The 19,967-nt window shown below is 54.2% G+C and overlaps 2 protein-coding genes and 1 non-coding gene across 4 annotated transcripts; 2 read left to right on the top strand and 1 right to left on the bottom strand.

The window, feature by feature from the left end:
• The first annotated feature begins 958 nt into the window (after positions 1-958).
• Positions 959-9,051, top strand: ZNF526 (zinc finger protein 526). Its single transcript, XM_087826721.1, has 2 exons — positions 959-1,825; positions 2,808-9,051. Exon 2 carries the CDS (start codon positions 2,825-2,827, stop codon positions 4,814-4,816), a length of 1,992 nt encoding a protein of 663 aa, XP_087682847.1. The 5' UTR covers positions 959-1,825; positions 2,808-2,824; the 3' UTR covers positions 4,817-9,051.
• LOC148091060 (U6 spliceosomal RNA) lies at positions 5,866-5,971 on the top strand. Its single transcript, XR_015716061.1, has one exon. It is a non-coding gene; the product is annotated as a U6 spliceosomal RNA (small nuclear RNA).
• GSK3A (glycogen synthase kinase 3 alpha) lies at positions 7,536-16,601 on the bottom strand. Of its 2 annotated transcripts, none has more exons than XM_016209152.2 (11): positions 16,319-16,601; positions 14,454-14,641; positions 12,962-13,045; positions 12,688-12,798; positions 10,968-11,098; positions 10,767-10,873; positions 9,980-10,077; positions 9,808-9,903; positions 9,199-9,385; positions 8,751-8,843; positions 7,536-8,213 (listed from the first exon to the last, which is right to left on the bottom strand). In XM_016209152.2, exons 1-11 carry the CDS (start codon positions 16,599-16,601, stop codon positions 8,140-8,142), a joined length of 1,452 nt encoding a protein of 483 aa, XP_016064638.2. In that variant the 3' UTR covers positions 7,536-8,139. The 2 variants fall into 2 exon arrangements, with proteins under 2 accessions (XP_016064638.2, XP_087682848.1); XM_087826722.1 differs by lacking the exon at positions 16,319-16,601 and adding an exon at positions 15,869-16,271.
• Between the last annotated feature and the right edge of the window lie 3,366 nt (positions 16,602-19,967).

Below are 19,967 nucleotides of genomic sequence, written 5' to 3'. Positions count from 1 at the left end.
CACCCCCAGAATTATCTCCCCTTGGGAGGCGGGAGACCTAGGTCCTGCCAGGCACTGGCTCAGCCAGCACTGGTTTTGCTCGGGCTGCAGCTGTGACCTCGGAAGGGTCCCTTCCTCTCTGATGGCAGTTGCAACACATTGAACCTCAGTCCAGGTCGGACGCGCGTTGGTGCCCAATAAATGAGTATCATTAAATCAACCGAAGAGTGGGAGGGAAGGGAAAGCAAACTGGGAAGGAGTACATCCATGCTAAATGGGTTATAGTGAGCACCCACGGTGCTCCTGTGCTGAGTGTTTTTATATTTGATTTCATCCAGTCCCCTCAACAACTTTGGATATGATTCAAGGCCATTTTACACAGGAGTAAAAGTGAGGCCCAGAGAGGAGTACTCCAAGTGTATCAGGCTCCAAAGCTGTGCTCTCCGAGATGCTCCAATCTCTTCAGCTATGAAATGACACCTCTGTCAAGGTCTCCCGCCGCCCAGTCCACTCCGCGGGCCCTAACTTTCCAGCCGTGGGCACTTCTCTCCACTTTCAGGCTTGGCAGAGAAGCGGCCCGGGAGAACTGCGCAGGCGCTCCTCGGAGCCCAGAGCCCAGCCCACAGGGAACAGTTGTGTGCGTGGAGAAACTCGCGGAGCCCCGCCTGAGCTTCAACACGCAGGCTCAAGGGCTCGGGCTCTACGCTGCCGGCTCTGATTGGCCGCCACGGGTAAGGGCGCCGCCCAATGGGAGGTGTGGATAGTGAGGGGTGCCGCACACCAGGAGCGGAGGGTCTGTGTCAAGAGCGGCGGGGGCTGCGGGAGGCAAGAGAGACAGGTGAGGGGCGCCGCGCCGTGGGGCAGGCGGGCGAAGAAAGCTCTGTGCCAACGGAGAGGGTGGAGGGAGAACGAAGGGGGCACAGGAGGTCGAAGAGCTCTGGGGCCTGCGCGATGGCGGGAGCGGCGCGGAGTGGAAGAAGAGCGCTCCTTCCTATGTACCCTGGAGCATTGATTGAGCTCCCGCGGCGTGCAGGACCCAACGCTTAAGCTCTCGGTTCCCCGACACCTTGCAGGGAGCTCTTAGGTTGCTGAAGTGATATGTCTGTTCAGAGAAAAGGGATGTGTAGCTGTGCAGCGAGAAAGTTGAACTTCCAGGCCCCTGGTGGGTTCTTTCCTGGAAGGACTTACTGATATACTGTATAGAAAGCCCCCATTCCTCCCCACAATAGTTTACAGTCCAAGATTGGGAAGGCGGGGAATGTAAACGTGTAAGGTCCAAATGTTAGGTCTTTCGGATTCCCTTCTAGAGGGGCATTTACTGGGTGTCTGCTTTGCATAAGCCTTATTACACCAGGCACTGGTCCTGATCCTAGAGGAGTTCTCTGTTTGGAGTGGGGCTGTAAACAAGAAAAAATTAAACTCTGAAGCCCTGGCAACTCAAAAATTAGTGAGGGAGTTAAGGAAAGTTTAGCTCCTGGGCTTTTAGTGAATTATTTACTCAAGGAGCATTTATTGGGCACCAACTGAAAGCAGGGCCCTGTGCTGGACTGTTATTGTGGGAGTTCACAGTCTAATAGGAGTTGGTCTGGTGGGGAGGTGGAATGTGAATGGGATAGTTAAATTTTCAGGGCTTCACTTCCAAGAAGGAGCATTATTCATTCACTAAATATCTACTCAGTGCCTAATGCTAAGTATTGTTCTTGGCGCTGGAAATATATCAGTGGCGAACAGACTGAAATCCCTGCCCCCGGGAGCTTAATATGAGCAAGGGTTATGTGCCGGGCTGTAAAACGAACTCCACCTGCCGTCTGGCACTAACAGATGAGTTGAAGAAGACATGGAGAAGGTAGGAATTGAACTTGGAAAATTAGCTGTTATGCTTGGGAGGGAGGGTCATTTGCTGAAGAGACCCTGAGCCCCTGCTATGTGAAAGGACCTGGGTTGGATTGAGCCCACGCATCTAGAAGGGGAGATGGGACACCTCCCTGGTCAGTGGTTTTATTGGTAACAACAGTCCCTATAATGAATCAGACCTGTCCTGCCTACAAGCTCATTGAGGAGCACAGAGACTTCATCCCAAGTTCATGATAATTGCTATGATAGAGGAGGCACTGGATACTATAGGAATCCCAAGATGGGGAGTGGCCACCAGCCTGAGGCTGTAGACATGTTGTCAGAAAAGGTTTCATAAAGAAAATGCTGGAGAGGAGTTTGCTAGACAAGAGGAGAGAACTTCCTTGGTAGAAGGAATAGCAGCTTCAAAGACCTAGAGTCCAAAAACATTTCTGGATAACTACAATGGTTCTGTCTAGCCTTTATCAAGTACCAGGGACTTTGTGGTCAGTACTACTTTTAGCCCCATTTCACAAGTGAGAAAACAGTCTGAGAGAGGAAGTAGTGGAGCTGAGATTCAAGCCCAGAGCAGTCTGGTTCTAGGCCTGGGCTCTTAATCTCTTTGCTTTGCTGCATCTCTGTGTCTCCATGTAGAAGGAAGAAAGGTGCTGCACAGAGAGGGAACTGCACAGGCAAAGGCCAAGAGGCCTGAAAAGAAATGTGTTCTCAGAAAGGGTGCAACTGCCCTCTGGGTAAGAAGGGCAGTGTCAGAGGCCAGACTGAGGAGGGCTGTCTCTCTCCTGCAGATGTCTGGCCACCATGGGACATGTGTCAGCTTCAGAGTCACAGGCTCATTGAAGACTGAGGAATAAACACTGGATCTAGTCTCATCGACTAACAGAGGCTAGTGAGTGACAGGATGGGCAAAGGAATTCCTGAGACATCCCCCCTCCCCATGGATTCCTGGTGTCTCACCAGCTCCCTTCTTTCTCCAGGCACTGACTTCCCCACAATGGCAGAGACAGCTGAGATTGCCGAGATGCTGACACAGATATCACCAGGGGCAACAGAGATGTCAGTACCAACATTTGGGGAGATATCAACCGAGGTGACTGAGATGAAACCTGGGGAGGCCCTTGCCTCATCCCTCTTTTTCCAACACCACCAGTTCATGTGCTCTGAGTGTGGCAGCCTCTACAACACACTGGAGGAAGTCATCTCACACCAGGAGCAGCATGTGCCCACCGTCACAGAGGAGGAGGCACTGACCACCCAGGACGCTGGCCTGGAGCCAGAGCTAATGCCAGGTACTGAGGATGGGCCTTTTCAGTGTGGTGAGTGCAGCCAGCTCATCCTCTCCCGAGGTGAGCTTCTGGCCCACCAGGACTCCCACCTGCGGGAGTCTGCAAGTCAGATCCAGTACCAGTGTGGGGACTGCCAGGAGCTGTTCCCCTCGCCTGAGCTGTGGGTGGCTCATCGGAAGGCCCAGCACCTTTCTACTGCAGCAGCCAGACCACCAGTGCCGCCACCTCCCCCTCCCCCGCCCCCAGCACCACCCCCTCGATCCCCTGCTCCACCCGGAGTCAAGATGGAGCCCTATGAGTGTCCTGAGTGCTGTACCCTCTGTGCCACCCCTGAGGAATTCTTGGAGCATCAAGGCACCCACTTTGACTCCCTAGAGAAAGAGGAATGCAATGGGCTAGAGGAAGATGAGGATGAAGATGATGAGACAGAGGAGGAGGAGGAGGCACTGGCAGCAGAGGTTGGTGACGATGCCATAGGGAGGGACAAGTCCACAGCTCCCCGAGCCCAGAGCTGTGGGGATTGTCCCCAACACTGGACCTCAGCAGGGGCACGCCGGCGGCACCGGCGGGCATCCCATGGCCCAGCACCAACAACCCACCCCTTCTGCTGCAGCCAGTGCCAACGCAGCTTCAGCTCAGCAAACCGTCTGCTGGCTCATGGGCGGGCCCATGTGGGTGGCACACACGAGTGTACCACCTGTTTCAAGGTCTTCAAGAAAGCAGCCTCACTGGAGCAGCACCTGCGGCTGCACCGAGGGGAAGCCCGCTACCTCTGCGTGGACTGTGGCCGTGGCTTCAGCACAGAACTCACTCTGGTGGCCCACCGGCGGGCCCACACTGCCAACCCATTGCATCGCTGCCGCTGTGGCAAGACATTCAGCAACATGACCAAGTTTCTGTACCACAGGCGCACCCACGCCGGCAAGAGCGGGGTGCCCCCCACCACAACAGGAGCCTCCCTGACTCCAGCTGAGCCTGTGCCGCTGCCACGGCCCCCCACCCCGCCTGCCCAGCTGCCCTGCCCACAGTGCTCCAAGTCCTTCGCCTCAGCCTCCCGCCTCTCCCGGCACCGGCGTACAGTCCATGGGCCCCCTGAGCGGCGACACTGCTGTGGGGTTTGTGGCAAAGGCTTCAAGAAGCTTGTCCATGTGCACAACCACCTGCGGACACACACAGGCGAGAGGCCCTTCCAGTGCCACTCCTGTGGCAAGACCTTTGCTTCTCTGGCCAATCTCAGCCGCCACCAGTTGACCCACACAGGCGTGCGTCCCTACCAATGTCTGGACTGTGGCAAGCGCTTCACACAAAGCTCCAACCTGCAACAGCACCGGAGGCTGCACCTGCGGCCCGTGGCCTTTGCTCGAGCACCCCGCCTTGCCATCCCCGGTCTCTACAACAAGAGCCCCTATAACTGCGGGACATGTGGCCGCTGGTTCCGCGCCATGGCGGGCCTACGCCTGCATCAGCGGGTCCATGCTCGAACACGGACGATGACACTGCAGCCCAGATCTCCACCTCCTGCCCCACCCCCGCCCCCCCAGCCTCAGCAGACTATCATGTGCACTGAGCTTGGGGAGACCATTGCCATCATCGAAACGTCCCAGCCACTGGCACTTGAGGACACACTGCAGCTGTGCCAGGCGGCCCTGGGGGCCAGTGAAGCCAGCGGGCTGTTGCAGTTGGACACAGCCTTCGTGTGACACAGCTAGGAGCAACAATAAGAGTTTGGTTGCAGCAGCAAGTGTGGACACCGCTGGGAAGAGAGGGGACCACCCCCTGGCAAACCCACCCCAGTGGGTGCCAATATCCACCCTGGCCTCTTACCCACTGACTCCTCAGGACAGCCCTGCCAGGTTTCTCATCACCTTTCTCTGCCTGAGGGGAAACTGAAGCTCTGAGATGTGATATGATCTGTCCCAGGTCACCCTGCAAAGTGGGGTTTGCCAAGGTTTTTGCATCACCCTGCTACCCAGCAACATCAGGTAACCTTTCCTGAGCCCCGGCCATGTGCTCAGGTATGTGCCCCATACATCTTCAGGTACTTTGCTATCCCCCCAGCTCTAGCCTTTCCTGGACTCTCAGCACCCAGGACTCAGCTCTACCTGGAGGAGGAAGACACTGACTTCTCTGGGCTTCCTTAGTCTCACTTTTAACGATGTGGAAAGAAACCTATAGGTGCCCAGGTGCTCAGCTGCAGACATAGTAATGCTGGAGACCAGGAATGAGTCAGACACAGGCTCTGCCCAGGACGCCTGCAGTGTGATAGGTGCACACACACAAGTATAGATGGCCTTGCTCTCTAAGTGTGTCCTGTTGATTCTTTCAGCTTGGATGTCCTAAGGCCTCCTTCCTGAGTGCTGAGCGATGGTTGGGGCAAAAGACAAGTCGCCTCTGCTCTGCCCAAGGCACAGACAGATCTCAGCACCAGGTTCCTCAGGGTTGCAATGGGGATGTATATGGACAGTGGGTCCCAGAGCAGGGAACAAAGCTTGGTGGTGTGAGATCTGAAGTCAGACGCTTTCTAGAGGAGGTGGGAATCTGCTAGCAGAAGAGGAGAGCATTCTAGGCAGACAGCACGGAGAGTGAGTTCTTAGTATACTTGGAGACCGTCCAGTTATTCACAACTCAGTAACAGCGAACATTTGACCCCTAGCGGTGGCAGGCACCGCAGTTACCACTATACATGTGTTGTCCTCCCAAAGGGCCTGTGAGGTGATCTCAGAATTATCCAGATGAGGAAATGGGCAGAGTTCTCCCTGGGTTACAGCACATATACTAAAATTGGAACATTACAGAGATTAGCATGACCCCTGCTCAAGGATGACACACAAATTCATGAAACGTTCCATAGGAAAGAAAAAGAAAAAAAATGGGCAGAGACTTGCCCAAGGTCTCACAGCTAGGCAGAGGCATTGCTGAGGTTTGCACTTAGGGGGTCCCTTCAGCCCACTGCCATAACCAGTGCTATTGATTGTGACCTGAAACCCTTGCAGGGGCTGGGGGCTCAGAGAATTCATTGTAACTGGAGGAAAGGTGAGCCAGTGTCACAGAGCAGTTGGGGTCTGAGGGGTCTTTCAAAAGATCAAAGGTCTTGGGAGCAGGAAGGGATCCTCAGTGACAATCCTTCCCTCTCTAAACGGATGATACAAGGCAGGTCAGGGCGTGAGGCAGGCTCCTCCCAGACCTCTGCAGATCCAGGTGCTCAGGCAGATGAGGCAGAATGAAGCAGGGCTGTGAGTTGTATGGGACAGAGGGCTAGACCTGGGAAGGCCTTGAAAGCGGGACTAAGTTGGGGAAGTGTGAGGAGGGGTGGGTTCTAACTGGGGGTTAAGGCTCCCTGGGGTCAGGGTGGGGCGATAGGGAAAACTGAAGATGGTCCAGGAGGGAGAGAACAGGCCAGAGCTGGGCATAGGCCATGGGGATGTGAGGAGGGGGACCTCATGGCTGACCAGATGTATCAAAGAGGAAGGGGTCCCCAGGAGCCCCACCATGGGTCCCCTCACCCAGCCTAGCCTTTCTTCTCTCCTCTGGTTCATGTGCTTTATGTATGTATTCATCATACATGCTCAGCACCATCTGACCCCAGCATGTTTTCTACGCTAAAGAAAAAACCAGGCTCTCTGCCTCAACCTTCCTTCTCAGGGGTGTCACTTCCCAGCATCCCTAGGAAGTGGTCCCTAGGTGCCCTGTTTGAGACCTGGGATTGAAGGCTTGAGGATCTGCTAGGGTTTGGGGACGGCACCTCTGCCCCCATGCATGCCCACTAAGAGTCTACATCAGGCCCTGGCTAGTGTTGCTAAGTGGCTAAAGCATCACCCTGCCTATCGAAGGGTCTCAGGTTCAATTCCTGGTCATGGACAGATACCTGGGTTACAGGTTCAATCCCCTACCCTGGTTGGAGTACATGGAGGAGGCAACCAATCGATGTTCTTCTCTCTCTTTCTCCCCCACTTCCTCCCTCCCACTCTCTCTAAAAATAAATGGAAAAATATTCTCGGGTGAGGATTAACAAAAAAAAAAAAAAGAGTCTGTATCGGACTGTTTTGTGTCCCCCGGACCCTGAAGCAGCAGGCAGCAGGAGCTGAGACAGCTCTTTGTTCAAGTCTTGACCCTGCCACTTACACTCTATGGCCATGAACTCTCTGAGCCTCAGTTCTCCCTCCCTAGGTGGAAACAGATGGTCTGCACTGGGTTCAGGGGACAGGCTCCTCCCAGGCCTCTGTAGCACATAAGCCAGACCAGTTCACCCTCACACAAGAAGGTTGGGCACCTCAGCCAGGATCCAGATTTAGGCCTTAGATGGCCCAGCTTGCGTTCACTCTACCCTGTCCCCCTGCCTGAGATAGAGCCCACTCCTGTCCCAGGACAGCCCACCAGGTACCTCCCTCACCTCTGTAGAAAAAGGCAATCAGACAGAAGCAGGTTTTCATGCCAATAATTTATTGAACGGAGGTCTGTACACAGGCAAACCTTACTGTGGAAACTAAGACATCAGGATCCCCCTACTACCCCTACCCCGGCCCTCCAGGGTGGGGAGAGGAGGGAGGAGACCTTAGGGCAGAGGACAGGAGGGGGACACAGCTGAAGGAGGGGGAGGAGCCAGGTTGGACGGTGCGAATCGACGTTTTCTTTAAGAAAAAAATTATAACAATCTATTTACACCCGGGGCAAGGAAAGAGAAGAGGAGATGGGCTGGTCTGGTTCTATTTACAAGGGACACAGGAGAGGAGGGTGGGTTGGAGGAGGTGGAGGCCTGGGGGGAGGGAAGGGGGCCAAGGGGTAGGAGGTCCTCCTGCCCCCAACCCCATCCATCCTTCCTTCTCTTCCCTCCCCACAACCAGTTGAAATCCTCTTAAAAAGCCCACCACAGGGGTGAGGCTGGTGACGGAGGGACAGGAGGAGGGAACAGGGACTCATTTACCTCTGCCCTCTAGTCTAGGGGCCGAGCCAGGGCAGGAGCTATGCGACCCCCTTTCCCAGCTCCACCTGGGGCTCCCAGATGGAAGGGTAGTTGGCAGGGCCCTCAGGAGGAGTTAGAGAGGGGAGCTGTGGCATCAGTTGACTGCCATTCTGAGCCGGTCTGAGTCTCACTTAAAGCTGAAGAGGAGGAAGGAGCAGACCAGTTAGCCTTTGCCTTTCAAACCCCCAACCCCCACAAGCAGGAAGTTGGTGTGAAATGCTACATTAGAAATTGAGAGCTGTCACTTTAGGTCCAGGGTTGCAAACCCAAATGCCAAAGGGCCAGGCTAGTTACTGAGTGGCTCACCAGAGAGCCAGGTGCCAACTCAAAGGGCCTGAGGAAAGGCAGGCCCACTGCTGTCCCATCTGGTTTTCTTCCCCAAGAGCAACAGGAAAACTGGATTTGTACATGAAATGGCCCCAATTTTTAAATGTGGGCAACAAATTCAACTGTTTATCTGTGCAAGCCAAACATATATCTTTGGTTTTCCAAGTTAGCATTTCAACACAAACGTAGGCAATAATGCTCGACACAAGTGGCCATTCGCATGTTGTAAAATATACTTTCTAAACCATCAAACTGTCAGCAATTTTTAAATACCTACAGGAAATTTAGGAGCTGTGAAAATCGTCCCCTTCCCCCTTGCTGAAAAATGCTGCTCTGCCCTGACTTACCTTGTGAGGATGGAGTGAGGGTGGCAGTGCCCGCCGGGGACCTCAAGTGAGGAGGGATGAGAATGGCGTTGAGAGATGGTTGGATGGAGAGTTCTAGAGACAGGAATGGACATGCCTGGTCAGAGGGCAGGGCATCTGCAGACCCAGATGGAGTTAGAAAGGGGCACTGAATGGGGACCCAGCTCTTGGCAAGGCCAGGTGTTTGCAGACACGTGTAGCCACCAAATACTTTATAGAAAAAACTAAAGAGCCTAGCATAGGAGATCACAGGGTGCAGGTGAATCAGGTTTGGGTCTCCCTGAACTGGGGGGGGGGGGGGCCCTCTCCCAAGCCCCAGGAGTTCCTTGTTGCCCACCCTCAGCTCCCCACTCCTGTCTTCAACTCCAAGGTCTTCTCCACAATCACTGGCTGCCCCTCCAGTGCCCCAGATCCCAGGCTGTGCCCTCACCACCGGGACTGAAATTGAAGAGGGGGGGAAGCGAGCGGTTGTTGGGGAGCTGGATTCCGTGACATCGCAATTCATCAAAGAAGCTGTGGGCACAGGCTTCCAGTGGAGAGAGCCTCGAGGACGGTGTATACTCCAGCAGGCTAGAGCAGAGTGCTATGGCCTCGGGTGGCGTTCGAGATTTGAACACCTGGGGAGAAGGAGGGGCAGAAGTCACAAGGATGAGAGGTCCTGGGCACTTGCATATTCCTGCACCTCACTGCCGCAGTGCCCGCAGCAAATGTGACTGCCTGCCTCCCACAAACCCACTTTCCAAATGAGGAAACTGAGACACAAACACTGAGGGGAGCTCAGTTTGTATCGGGTGAGCAGCTCACCAAGTCCCATGACTATATGGGCTCTGCTATAAGTCTGTTTCCCCACTAGAAAAGTGGGGCTCCTGAATCTACTGTGGGTCCTTCAACTTTCATATTACTGGAAATTCCATAAACTGAAATCTAATGAAAGTTACTGACCCACTCCCACACCATGACTCTGTAGCCAGATCCCCAGACCAGTTGGCCTCCGATGGGGACCTCAGCCATGCTGCCTGAGCCCCTAGCCCTGCCGCACCTTTGTCCAGGGGTGAGCTTTAATCTGTGGGAACTTGAACTCCGTGTAGTTGGGGTTCATTTCTCGGATCTGTTCCCGGGTTGGTGTTCCCAGCACCTGTAGGAAAAAGAAGGGTCTGAGCCAAGACCCCTATCACTTAGCCCCACCCCTGCCCACCTGGCTCTGCCCTCACCTTGATGATCTCCACCAGCTGGTCTACCCCACTGTCCCCAGGGAAAATGGGCTGGCCCAGGAGAAGCTCGGCCAGTACGCAGCCAGCTGACCACACATCTGAAGAGGAAATGGGGAAGGGTCAGAGCTACCATGACCATCCTCTTACAAACGCTTCTGTCCCTTATGATCAGAGAGGAGGCGCCTTGTTTAGGGTCATAGTTTAGGAACCCTGGAGCCTGACTTTGAACCTCCAGGTCTGCCTGACTGCGCTGCACTCTCCCCCTTCCAGGTCTGTACCTTAAGCCCTGCAACAGGAATTCACACCTAAGGACCAGGCAATTTCCTCACCGCTGACGCATGTTCTCTTTCAAACCCTTCACACCCTCTCCTCATGCCTGGAAGATAGCAATGTCCCCACCAACTAGTAGGGACACAGAGGCCCAGTGAGCAGGTCACACCTTCATAGCCCCGCCTCAGATTCCCTCAGGGTCATCATCAGCCACTCCCCATGGATGAGAAGAGAGAGCTGACTGGGAGATTCCAGAGTCAGTATGGACTCTGGAGTTGGGTGAGCTTTCAAAGCCCAACCCTGCCATCCCAGCAGTGTGACTGCGGGCAGGTGGCCTCACCGCTCTAAGCCTGAGACTGCTCATCTATAAAGGAGTGTACAACAGCATCGCCCTCCTAAATTTGTGAGGACTGCATAAAAGAATAGAAATTAAGCTTTTATTGCCAAACCTGGCACACACAACACTCAAAAACTGCCCTGACTGCCATCCCCACCCACAGCCTCCCATAAGTCTGACCGATGGATGAGGTGTAATCAGTGGCTCCAAAGATCAGCTCTGGGGCCCGATAGTAGCGAGAACAGATGTAGGAGACGTTGGGCTCCCCCCGGACCAGCTGCTTTGCACTGTGGGAAGAGGTAGGCAGGAATAAACACAAGACACGGGTCGGAGTCCCTCCTTGCCCTTTCAGCCACCCAACACACCCCAGGTCGGGCGCACCTGCCAAAATCACAGAGCTTGAGGACAGCAGTGTCAGGGTCCACCAGCAGGTTCTGGGGCTTGATGTCGCGGTGACACACGCCCTGGGAGTGGATGTAGGCCAAGCTCCGGAAGAGCTGGTACATGTATACCTGGGACAGGAAGAGAACAGAATTCCAGCCCAGCTCTCCCCACAGCATGGCACTGCTCCACCTCTTGGCCTGAAGAGCCATTCCAGACCCTGTCTCCCACTTGAAAATTCTTCCGTTGCCCCTTGGTTCTCAAACTTTAGTGTGCACCAGAATCACTTGGAGGCCTTAGTGAAATAGGGACTGCTGGGCCCCACTCCCAGAGTTTCTGATTCAGTAAGTTCAGGATGGGGCTTTTCCAACAACTCCCAGTGCTGGTGCTGGTCCACTCTGTGAGTACTGCTTCAACCCCATACTTCAGCAGAAGCCTGATGAATAACACAGAGACATCAGGAAGGCCTTGTTTTATAGGCACTCAGCTCCCCCAGATCCACTGGTTGGAAGAAGGGCTCAGCTTCCTTTATCCACCAGTCAAACCACCCACAAGCAGCCCCTCTCCAGCTGGGTTTTCCTGCCATGCTCCCATCCCACTAACTAGAACCTAAGTGCCAAGAGAGCAGTGATCTTTGTGTTTTCATCACTGCCTTGCAGGGCCTGGCAAGCAGTAACTACTGAGGCCTACTTCCTGGGCCCCCTTCTCCTCTACTCCTGCTGCCCTTAGCCAGAGATACCACTTCCTCACCCTGTACCTGGTCTCCTCCCAGAAGCCTTCCTTGACCCTTCTTGCCCCAAAGCAGGCAGGGCTGGGGGCCTTCTGTGTTTCCAGAATTCCCTGTGCTCCTTCTAGGAAGCCAGCTGCTAGTAGTTTTATAGTTCTCTGTGATGACACCTGTCTACCCTGCTACCTGAGAAGCTTCAAGGGCAAGGCCTGGGTCTTAGTCAACTGGGCCGCTGAAATTGCTCATTGCTGGGCCTGACACACAGGCAGCCACAGGACAGTCACCAAACCGGAGAACTCCCCTCCTGGGAGGCAAGGTCCCATAGCACCAGCCACTAGTAGAGCCCTGTGGCTCACCAGGAGGAGCAACTGGGACCTCAAGCAACCTCAAGCAAACTTGGACCTACCCACCTCATCCCAATGCAGCAGACTGCCCCAGCCTCTGTTCTCCACATCATCACTAGGCTCGCTCGCTCATTCATTTACTCATTCATTCATTCAAACACCTGCTGAGGGATAGGAACACCCAAGGCTCAGCACCAAGCACTGGGGAATGAACTGCAGAAGCAATGGAGAAAGGTGCCTGCTTTCCTGGCTCTGTGGACCTTAACCTTCCTCCAACCCCACCTCCTTCCCACTCCTCTGCCAGACTTCAGTGGGTACCCCTCTGTATTCTCTGTCACCACCATCTGATTCTGAGCTACTTCCTCCAACACCACTGGTGTCACTGCGCTCCCAATATAGACCCAAGCAGGAACCTTGCAGCCTCCCCCCAACCCTGGTGAGTCTGCCTCCCCGATTCAATAAGGCCTCAGGTTGGGCTGCCCTGCATTTGGCGAGCTCCAGCTCTGGGGGTATGGGGACAAGAGCAGGGAACATGAGACCTCCAAAGACCAACACAAACTTGGAGAACAAGGGAACCCACAGAAGGCAGGAGGGTCCAGAGCCCCTAGCTTTGTGGGCCTGGGCCCCAGCAGCCTGCCTGCCTGCCCACCTTGACATAGATGATAGGGATGGTCAACTTGGCCTTGGTGAAATGGCGGGCCACCCGGTACACCGTCTCGGGCACATACTCCAGCACCAGATTTAGGTAAAGCTCATCTTTCTGTGGAGAGCAAAGGAGAGGTGTGAGGCATCGTTAAGAAAGAACTTATAAAGGACGGGGGGATGGAAGGTTTGGGGAAAACCGGGCAAGGACTAGCAGTCATGAGAAAGGCAGGAAAACAAGTGGAGTGAAGGTGAAGGACTCCCCCCACCAGAGGTCTCACCTTCTCCCCACTGGAGTAGAAAAAGTATCTCAGCCTCACGATATTGCAGTGGTCCAGCTTCCGCATAATCTGAAGCTCTCGGTTCTTGGGGGCAAAGGGAGAGGGCCTCAGAAAACCACCAGCTCTCTTTGCCTCCCCTCCCTAACACCCCTCACCACAGCCTACTCCCCCATTCCTGCCAACAGAGCTAGGCAATTACTACTCCCTGTGTCCCGGCTCCCAGACCCCTCTGGGGCAGCCCCTAATTCATCCCCAATGCATCCCCCTCACACACAAGCTGGAGGCCTCTGGGCTAAACCCAGACCACAGATGTGCTTTCTGTAGCCCACTTTTTAAAATGTTTATTGCTGATATTTGAGAATCAAATGACTTAATAATCAAATCAAATCAGCCCAGTTTTGCGGCTTCTCTTGAAAAATCAGATGATGTGGCCGCATAAGGCTCTCCTCCCTGCATGGCACAAGCAACACCTGACAAGTAGTGGCCATCCAGTTCACCCTAGTCCCCACTCTTCCCTATTGTTCCCCTGGACGTATCTGGGCCCTTGAACCCTGGCTTGGATCCTGAGTCCCAGACTCCAGGTTTCCAATTCTCATCTTCCCAAAGAGGACCTAGCCCCAGCCTCTTCCCAGAAGGCCCAGTCTCAGCATTCTTCCCTGTTCTCTGTTCCCCTCTGGAGCCTCAAAACTCCCCACCCTCAGATCCTTCTCACTTCTAGGACTCAACATTAATCAAATTCTGACAATACCCTGGAGCTCCTCCTGTCCGAGACTACTCGCTGCCAGGACCCAGGGCCTGACCTGTTTCCCTCCCAGCACAGCCTCACTTCCACGTCCAGATTAGCCTAGCCTCTAAAATGCCATCCCTTCCAACATCAGTTATCCCTTGAATTCCACTCCTCCATCTCCTTCTCGTTTCCTGGGTATCCACTAGTTCGTAGGGCAACACTGTATGAATGGACACCCCTTCTTCAGGAGTCCAGAGCCCCACACCAAGGCGCATGGTTTAGTGAGCACTGGGCAGGTTGGAATCCACCCTGCAATTGCCAAGCACCAAGGGCAGAGTGAGACCTTTGCACACACTTCAACCTCACCAGCTCCCGTTCTCTTCTGAGCAGAAGCTTAACTTAGTGATTAAGTTAAGATGGAGAGCTAGGGAATCAGAATCTAGTCTTGACCTCTGGCAGTTCTCTGAGTCTCAGTTTCTGGTTTCTGCTTACCTAAAATGGGAATGACAACAGTGCCTACACCTCCACGCAATCTTTATGTAAATTAAACATGAACTTGCCTGCAAAAGCACTTTCAAAGAGCCAAAGGCCAATAAACTGTCAGCTCTGGGCCTTCCTGGAACCTACCTTCCTATCTTCCACACAACTCACTCCCTTCTTTCTCCCTTCTCCTCTGGCCCATGCTCAGATCCCCCAGCTCTTGCTGGGGCTCTCACACCAGTCATGCCTAGTTAAACCTCCTTGTTCCCATTCCCCCCAAGCTACCTTGAACCTCTTGTCCTGGAGAACCTTCTTGATGGCTACCAGTTCCCTGGTCTCTGCCAGCCGTGCCTGGTACACAACCCCAAATGAGCCATTGCCAATCACTTTGATGTCTGTGTAAGCCACCTCCTGGGAGCGCTCCGGGCCTTGGCCTAGAGTGGCTACCACAGTGGTCACCTTCCCGCTGTCACCTGGGGAACAAATGAGACACAAAATCCACTGACCTTTCCCCTCTGGCCACCACCCTATCCTGGGGCTATGGAGGGGAGAGGAATCTCCATAGGAAGCTCTCTGGGGCCTCTTTGTCCCTCGTTCCTTGTCCCTCCTCCCATATAGGAAGATACACCTAAACTTCTTGCTGACCCCTAATCTCCACTTCTATAAGCAGCAAACCATTGGGTCCTCTTGGACTGGAGAGACAATGACACTTTGAGATAATGAATCCACCCGAGCTCGCTGCCCTCTGGCCCTGCCTGACTGGGGAAAGCGTGACCTAACCTCTCCCACTTGAGAGAGCAGTAACCCTGAGGTACTTCTACTTTAGGAAAGCACTAACCTTCCTCACAGCTCAGGAGAGGGTGACCTCTATGTCCTCCCTGGTGGAGCTGGAAAGTTCACCACTGCTTTTTGGTGACAGAAATAAATGACTCCTCCTGGCATGAGTCCTAGTGCCCTGACTCCCTTTTGGGGGACAATCAGTTCTTACCCAAATACTTTGAGGTAGAGAAGGCACTGACCTGAACTCATCTGTGTGGTCCAAAGCCCCAGACCCCTTCCTGCATGTGGGTGATCCTTAATAGATAAGCACTAAATTGAGACTGGTGAATCTGATCTCTATGATCAGGGGGCTAGCCCAGCCTCAATGCTTCGTAGGAAAACTAATTCCTAGTTCCAGTCTCTGAATGGCAGCAAAGTGTGGTGGCGTTCTTTGGTGATAGTGACACCTTTTCTTCAGGGAACTAATGAAAGGTTCCCCAAAGAAAAGGGGTCACTGATGAGTCAAATCCATTATGAGGGACCAGTTGACACCTTCTTTTGGAAGAGGTGATCCTACAAAGCTATTTTTCCAGAGCCAATGATACCACACCTCAGAATAATAAAAAGGGTACAACCCAGATCCATATGCATGGGGAACTAGGACCCTTGTCCACCCCCATTCCATTTCTGTAAAAAAAGACCCACCAAGCCATGTTTTTTGTAGAACAGTGACTATGACTTGGTCCGAAGGGTATGCTGACTCCCAATCTGTCCTTATTTCTAAGAAGTAGCAACTATTAATTTCCACCATTGGGAGTACAAATCTACACATTACAGACAGGTAATGATACCAAGCCTGTGCTTTAAAGGGCTAGATGACCTGAGTACCAGGTTTGGAAAGCTGTAGCCCTGTTCTTTGGAGACACAGTAAACCCAATTACCTGCTTCTAAGTAATATGCACTCCAGATCCCCATCTTCTGAAGAGAAGCAAATTCAGCTCCCCCCTTTTCGGTGGTGGTGATTTTATGTTGTTCTGTTTGGGAACAATAACCCTTGAGCCCCATTTGTAAGCAACGATGACCCCTGATCCTGTTCTCTAATGGATTGGCAACGTCAGATCCCTGTTTTCAAGCCTCAAGGACCCAAGATCTCGGTACTAGAAGAACAGGAACCAGTGACCCCCGTTTCTTTGAGGATTATTAACTCTAATCCTAAACTACAAGTGACGGTAACCCCTTAAATCCTTCTCTTGGAGGGGGAGAGCCGAGACCCCAGTCTTGGACGGCAATGACCTCGAGCTCTTATCTGGACATATGGAAGAACCCGATCGATGATTGAGAGATTTCAGGAACCCTGATCTCCACCCACCACCGACACCGCTAGTACTCACGGCCCAGCTTCACTCCGGGCGGCGGGAAGCTGGTGCCCGCGCTGGGGCCGCTGCTGCCTCCTCCGCCGCTGCCGCTGGGGCCACCCCCGGAGCTCGAGGCCCCCACGCCCCCACCCATGGCTCCGACTGACACTTTCCCGCCGCTGCTGCCGCCCGGGCCGGAGGCCGAGCCCCCGGGGCCGCCGCCACCGCCGCCGCCGCCGCCGCCTGGCTCCGCGAACGAGCTGGTCCGCGGCCGGCCCGAGCCCACAGGGCCGCCCCCCGAAGGCGCGCCGCCGCTCATGGCGCCGAGCGCAGGCCCAGGCCGCGGGGCTCGGGCTGCCCGGGCTGCCGCCGCCTTTCCCGGCCTCTGGCCTCTTCCAGGCCGCGCCGCTCGGGCTCCGGCTCCGGCCCAGCGCCCGCCGCGGGGCACGCCGGGAGATGCAGTCCGCCTCCCCTCCTCGCCGCCGTCACCACCCTCGGCCTGGAGAAAGCCGTGTGGCACGCCGGGAAATGGAGTCCGCAAAGGCCTCAGAGTAGACCGCGGGGATGATGAACCGCGCTACACGTCAGGGAATAGAGTCGTTGGCAATTAGTCAGTCGACTGCGTGCACGGCGGACCCTAAAGTACTTTGGAAAGCTGAGTCAAAGTCGCACATTCACTCCACTGCGGCAACGGTGAGCCGCCCGGTGTGCCTCAGAAACCTAGTTGCAGCCACTCGGTCAATGACCTGACGCACGCCGGGAAACCGAGTCCAGTCGCTCACTGAGTCTATTGGCTGTATATGACTACGGGAGCCAGATGCACTCTGGGAAATTGAGTCTACGTAGGAGGACCCGCAGATATCGGGCCGTGAGGCAAGCCGGGAAATGGAGTCATCGCCACGCCCTCACTGCATTGCAGGTGTAAAGAGATTCCCAAAGCACGCCGGGAAATGGAGTCCGGGGTGATCCCTAAACCCTAAGTGGATACTGCAGTTCCGGAGACAAGCTAGGAAATGGAGTAGATACAGCGTTCCTCCTCCTTCGTAAGCTAGGCCGCAGTTCCTGCCGGGATATGTAGTCAACACCCAGACTTCGGAGCAGTTGCTACAGCTAGCCCTTGTGTCTTCTGGGAAATGGAGTTCAGGACAGCCTTCCTATTGACTGAGGTGAGGGATCTACCGTGAGCCCAAAGCATGCTGGGGAATAGGCCACACCGTCTCCTGACCCGGTGGGACAGACTGCCTACACTTGCAGTAGAGTGGTGTCTGAAGGGTACCTTCGGGAAAGAGTAAGCGAAAGGTGAAAGACGGCAGTTCCCTGTGGATACTGAAGAGTGTTTCAAAGCCGCCTTCTCCGACCCCAGGCCCTAAGAAAGAGCCTAAGTCTACTAAGGGGCTACAGGAAAATGGAAACCAAGTTCCAAGTTTCCAAAAATAGGGAAGGAAAAACTCCCTGCAAACGGTTTGGGAAACAAAGTTCCCGGCGGTTGCTCAGAACAATAGTCTTCGGATACTAGTTTTTTTTTTTTTAGCATTGAGGGTTACACCAGAAGGTCGAGCCGAGCGTTAAAAAGCAAAATACAATTTGCCTTAAACCCCCACTCAGCTTTTTGCGTCCGCCTGCTTCCTATATTACAGAATCTCGGAGGGCCCAAACAAGGAAGCCGGCTGCTAGGAGTAGCCTAGGGTTTTGTGCACGCATTAAGTCTCCCCATTTATCGATTCATACCCGGAAGGACAGCAGCACCAAAGGGAGTTCGTGAGTGTGTGTGTCCCGGAAATACTTGGAACTAGAATGAAATCACCCTCAAGCCCCTCCTGCCTCGTGGAATGATGGGAAATGCACTCTCTAGATGTCACTTTAATCCGAGCCTGTGGTCATACTATCCTGCCCTCTCTGAAGTCTGGAGAAAGTCTGTTCCTGACTGCAATTCCCAATGGACGCAGACCCACGGGGCGGAACGGACGGTAGCACCGAAGCCTTTTCGGACTACATTAACCAAAAGGCAAAGCGCGGACACACTTTCGCTCCCTTCTCAATGAAAGCGGCAGAATCACGCACAGCCTGGAGCAGGTGTTTTGGGGAGTTGTAGTTTCTTAGCAAGACGGTGCCTGCTGCCCTCTGACGGCAGCTCTGAGTCGAAAAGCAAAAATCTGAGTCAAGCCCCAAAGCCTGGGAAATAATCCTACACTGCACCGAGAAGGCTCAGAAGGGCGGCTGAGCCAGGCGGGATAGTGGCGGTTACTTAACGGCCAGAACCCCTAGGACATGCGCAGTAGGCTGCGCGTAGGCAACCGCCACGAGGGCATTAGGATACGTGGGAGTCTGGGGGAGCCTGAGGGAATCTTAACCTGGGTATTTGTAGGGAGAGAACGTTTACTGAGTGGTGCTAGGGCGGGTTGTAAGTGTCTTTGAGGGGCCTATGGTGTCTGGAGGTACCCAGGGGCCTCCCCACGTGGAGCAATGAAGGGGCCTCCTTGGGGACCAGTGGATAAGTCAGGGAACTTGGGGTGTTCTTAAACTGTCTGTGGGAGACTGTGAGAAACTACTACTGACTGAAGGGATCTCTGAGGGACCTGAAGGGATGAGGGGTGGCTGAGAAGCATCAGGAAGGAGCTTTGAGGGTTTGTGGGGGTGCTGGGGGTTACAGGTATGAAGGGAACCTCTGATGGGATGAATTAAGTGTCCTGAAATCTATAAAGGGCTTTCTACTTGGAATCAGAGACCCTGGAGGATGTGGAAGGGAGCAAGGATGTGGTCTTGCAGAAACTGTAGATATAGGTGGGTCACTTAAGATTAGAGGATCCACTGGAGTTTTCAAAACCAGGAGCCACCTGTGACATCCTAGTCAGCCAGAATTGGGGGCAACAAGTCTGTTTGGGCCTGGTCTGACCTGGAGAGTAGTTCTGGAACTGAGGACTTTTGAGTCCATGTTAGACTTGGTTAGAGGTGATTTGAAGGCACCGGAATCAGAAGCTGAGCCTACAGGCAGGGTCCTCCCACCTTCCCCAAGTGATGACATCCCCTTCTCCATCATCACACCACCACCACCAATTCAGCTGCATCTGTGTTGCCAGGAGACGTGCCTCATCCCAACTTCCAGAAATAGCCCAGTGTCCCCCACCCCAGGGAATGACTTACATCACCCAGGAGAGGGAGCAGTTGCCCGCCGGCCCCAGGCCGCCTCTGGAGCCTCGGTTTCCTGCCAATACCCCAGCTCTGGATCCTCTCTTCACTGCCAACAGAGGGACATCATGTGGGACCACCCACCCTGGGCTGGCATGAAATGAAGACTAAGAGTGGGTAGGAATTACCAGTCCCTTCCCCTTCAGAATTGCACAGGGTGGGGTTCCAGTGAAGCCATTCCAACAGGTCTCGAGCCCTCCATTCTCACTCTCTTAGCAGCTGTGTAGCCTTGGGGAAACTCCTTTGCCCCTTGGGGCCTCAGGCACCTCACCTGCACTGAAGGGGTTGGGCTGTCTAGGAAGAGCGCTTGCAGCCTGGATCCCGCCTCCTTATTCTTTCATCCCATTGGAGCTCTCCAATCTAGGCTTTAGCTTGATGAGCTCACCTCTCAGATCCTATGATCTTGAGACCGTGGTCTGGATCCAGCCACCCTAACTCATGAGGTGAAAAAACTTGAGACTGACCTCACTGAAAGTCCTGGCCGAGCTCAGGACCTTGG

This window comes from Miniopterus natalensis, chromosome 18 (assembly GCF_054644295.1).
Source record: "Miniopterus natalensis isolate mMinNat1 chromosome 18, mMinNat1.hap1, whole genome shotgun sequence".
Classification (NCBI taxonomy): Eukaryota; Metazoa; Chordata; class Mammalia; order Chiroptera; family Miniopteridae; genus Miniopterus; species Miniopterus natalensis.
The sequence above is the reverse complement of the archived record's forward strand: the minus strand, read 5'-3'. Positions and strand labels throughout refer to the sequence as shown.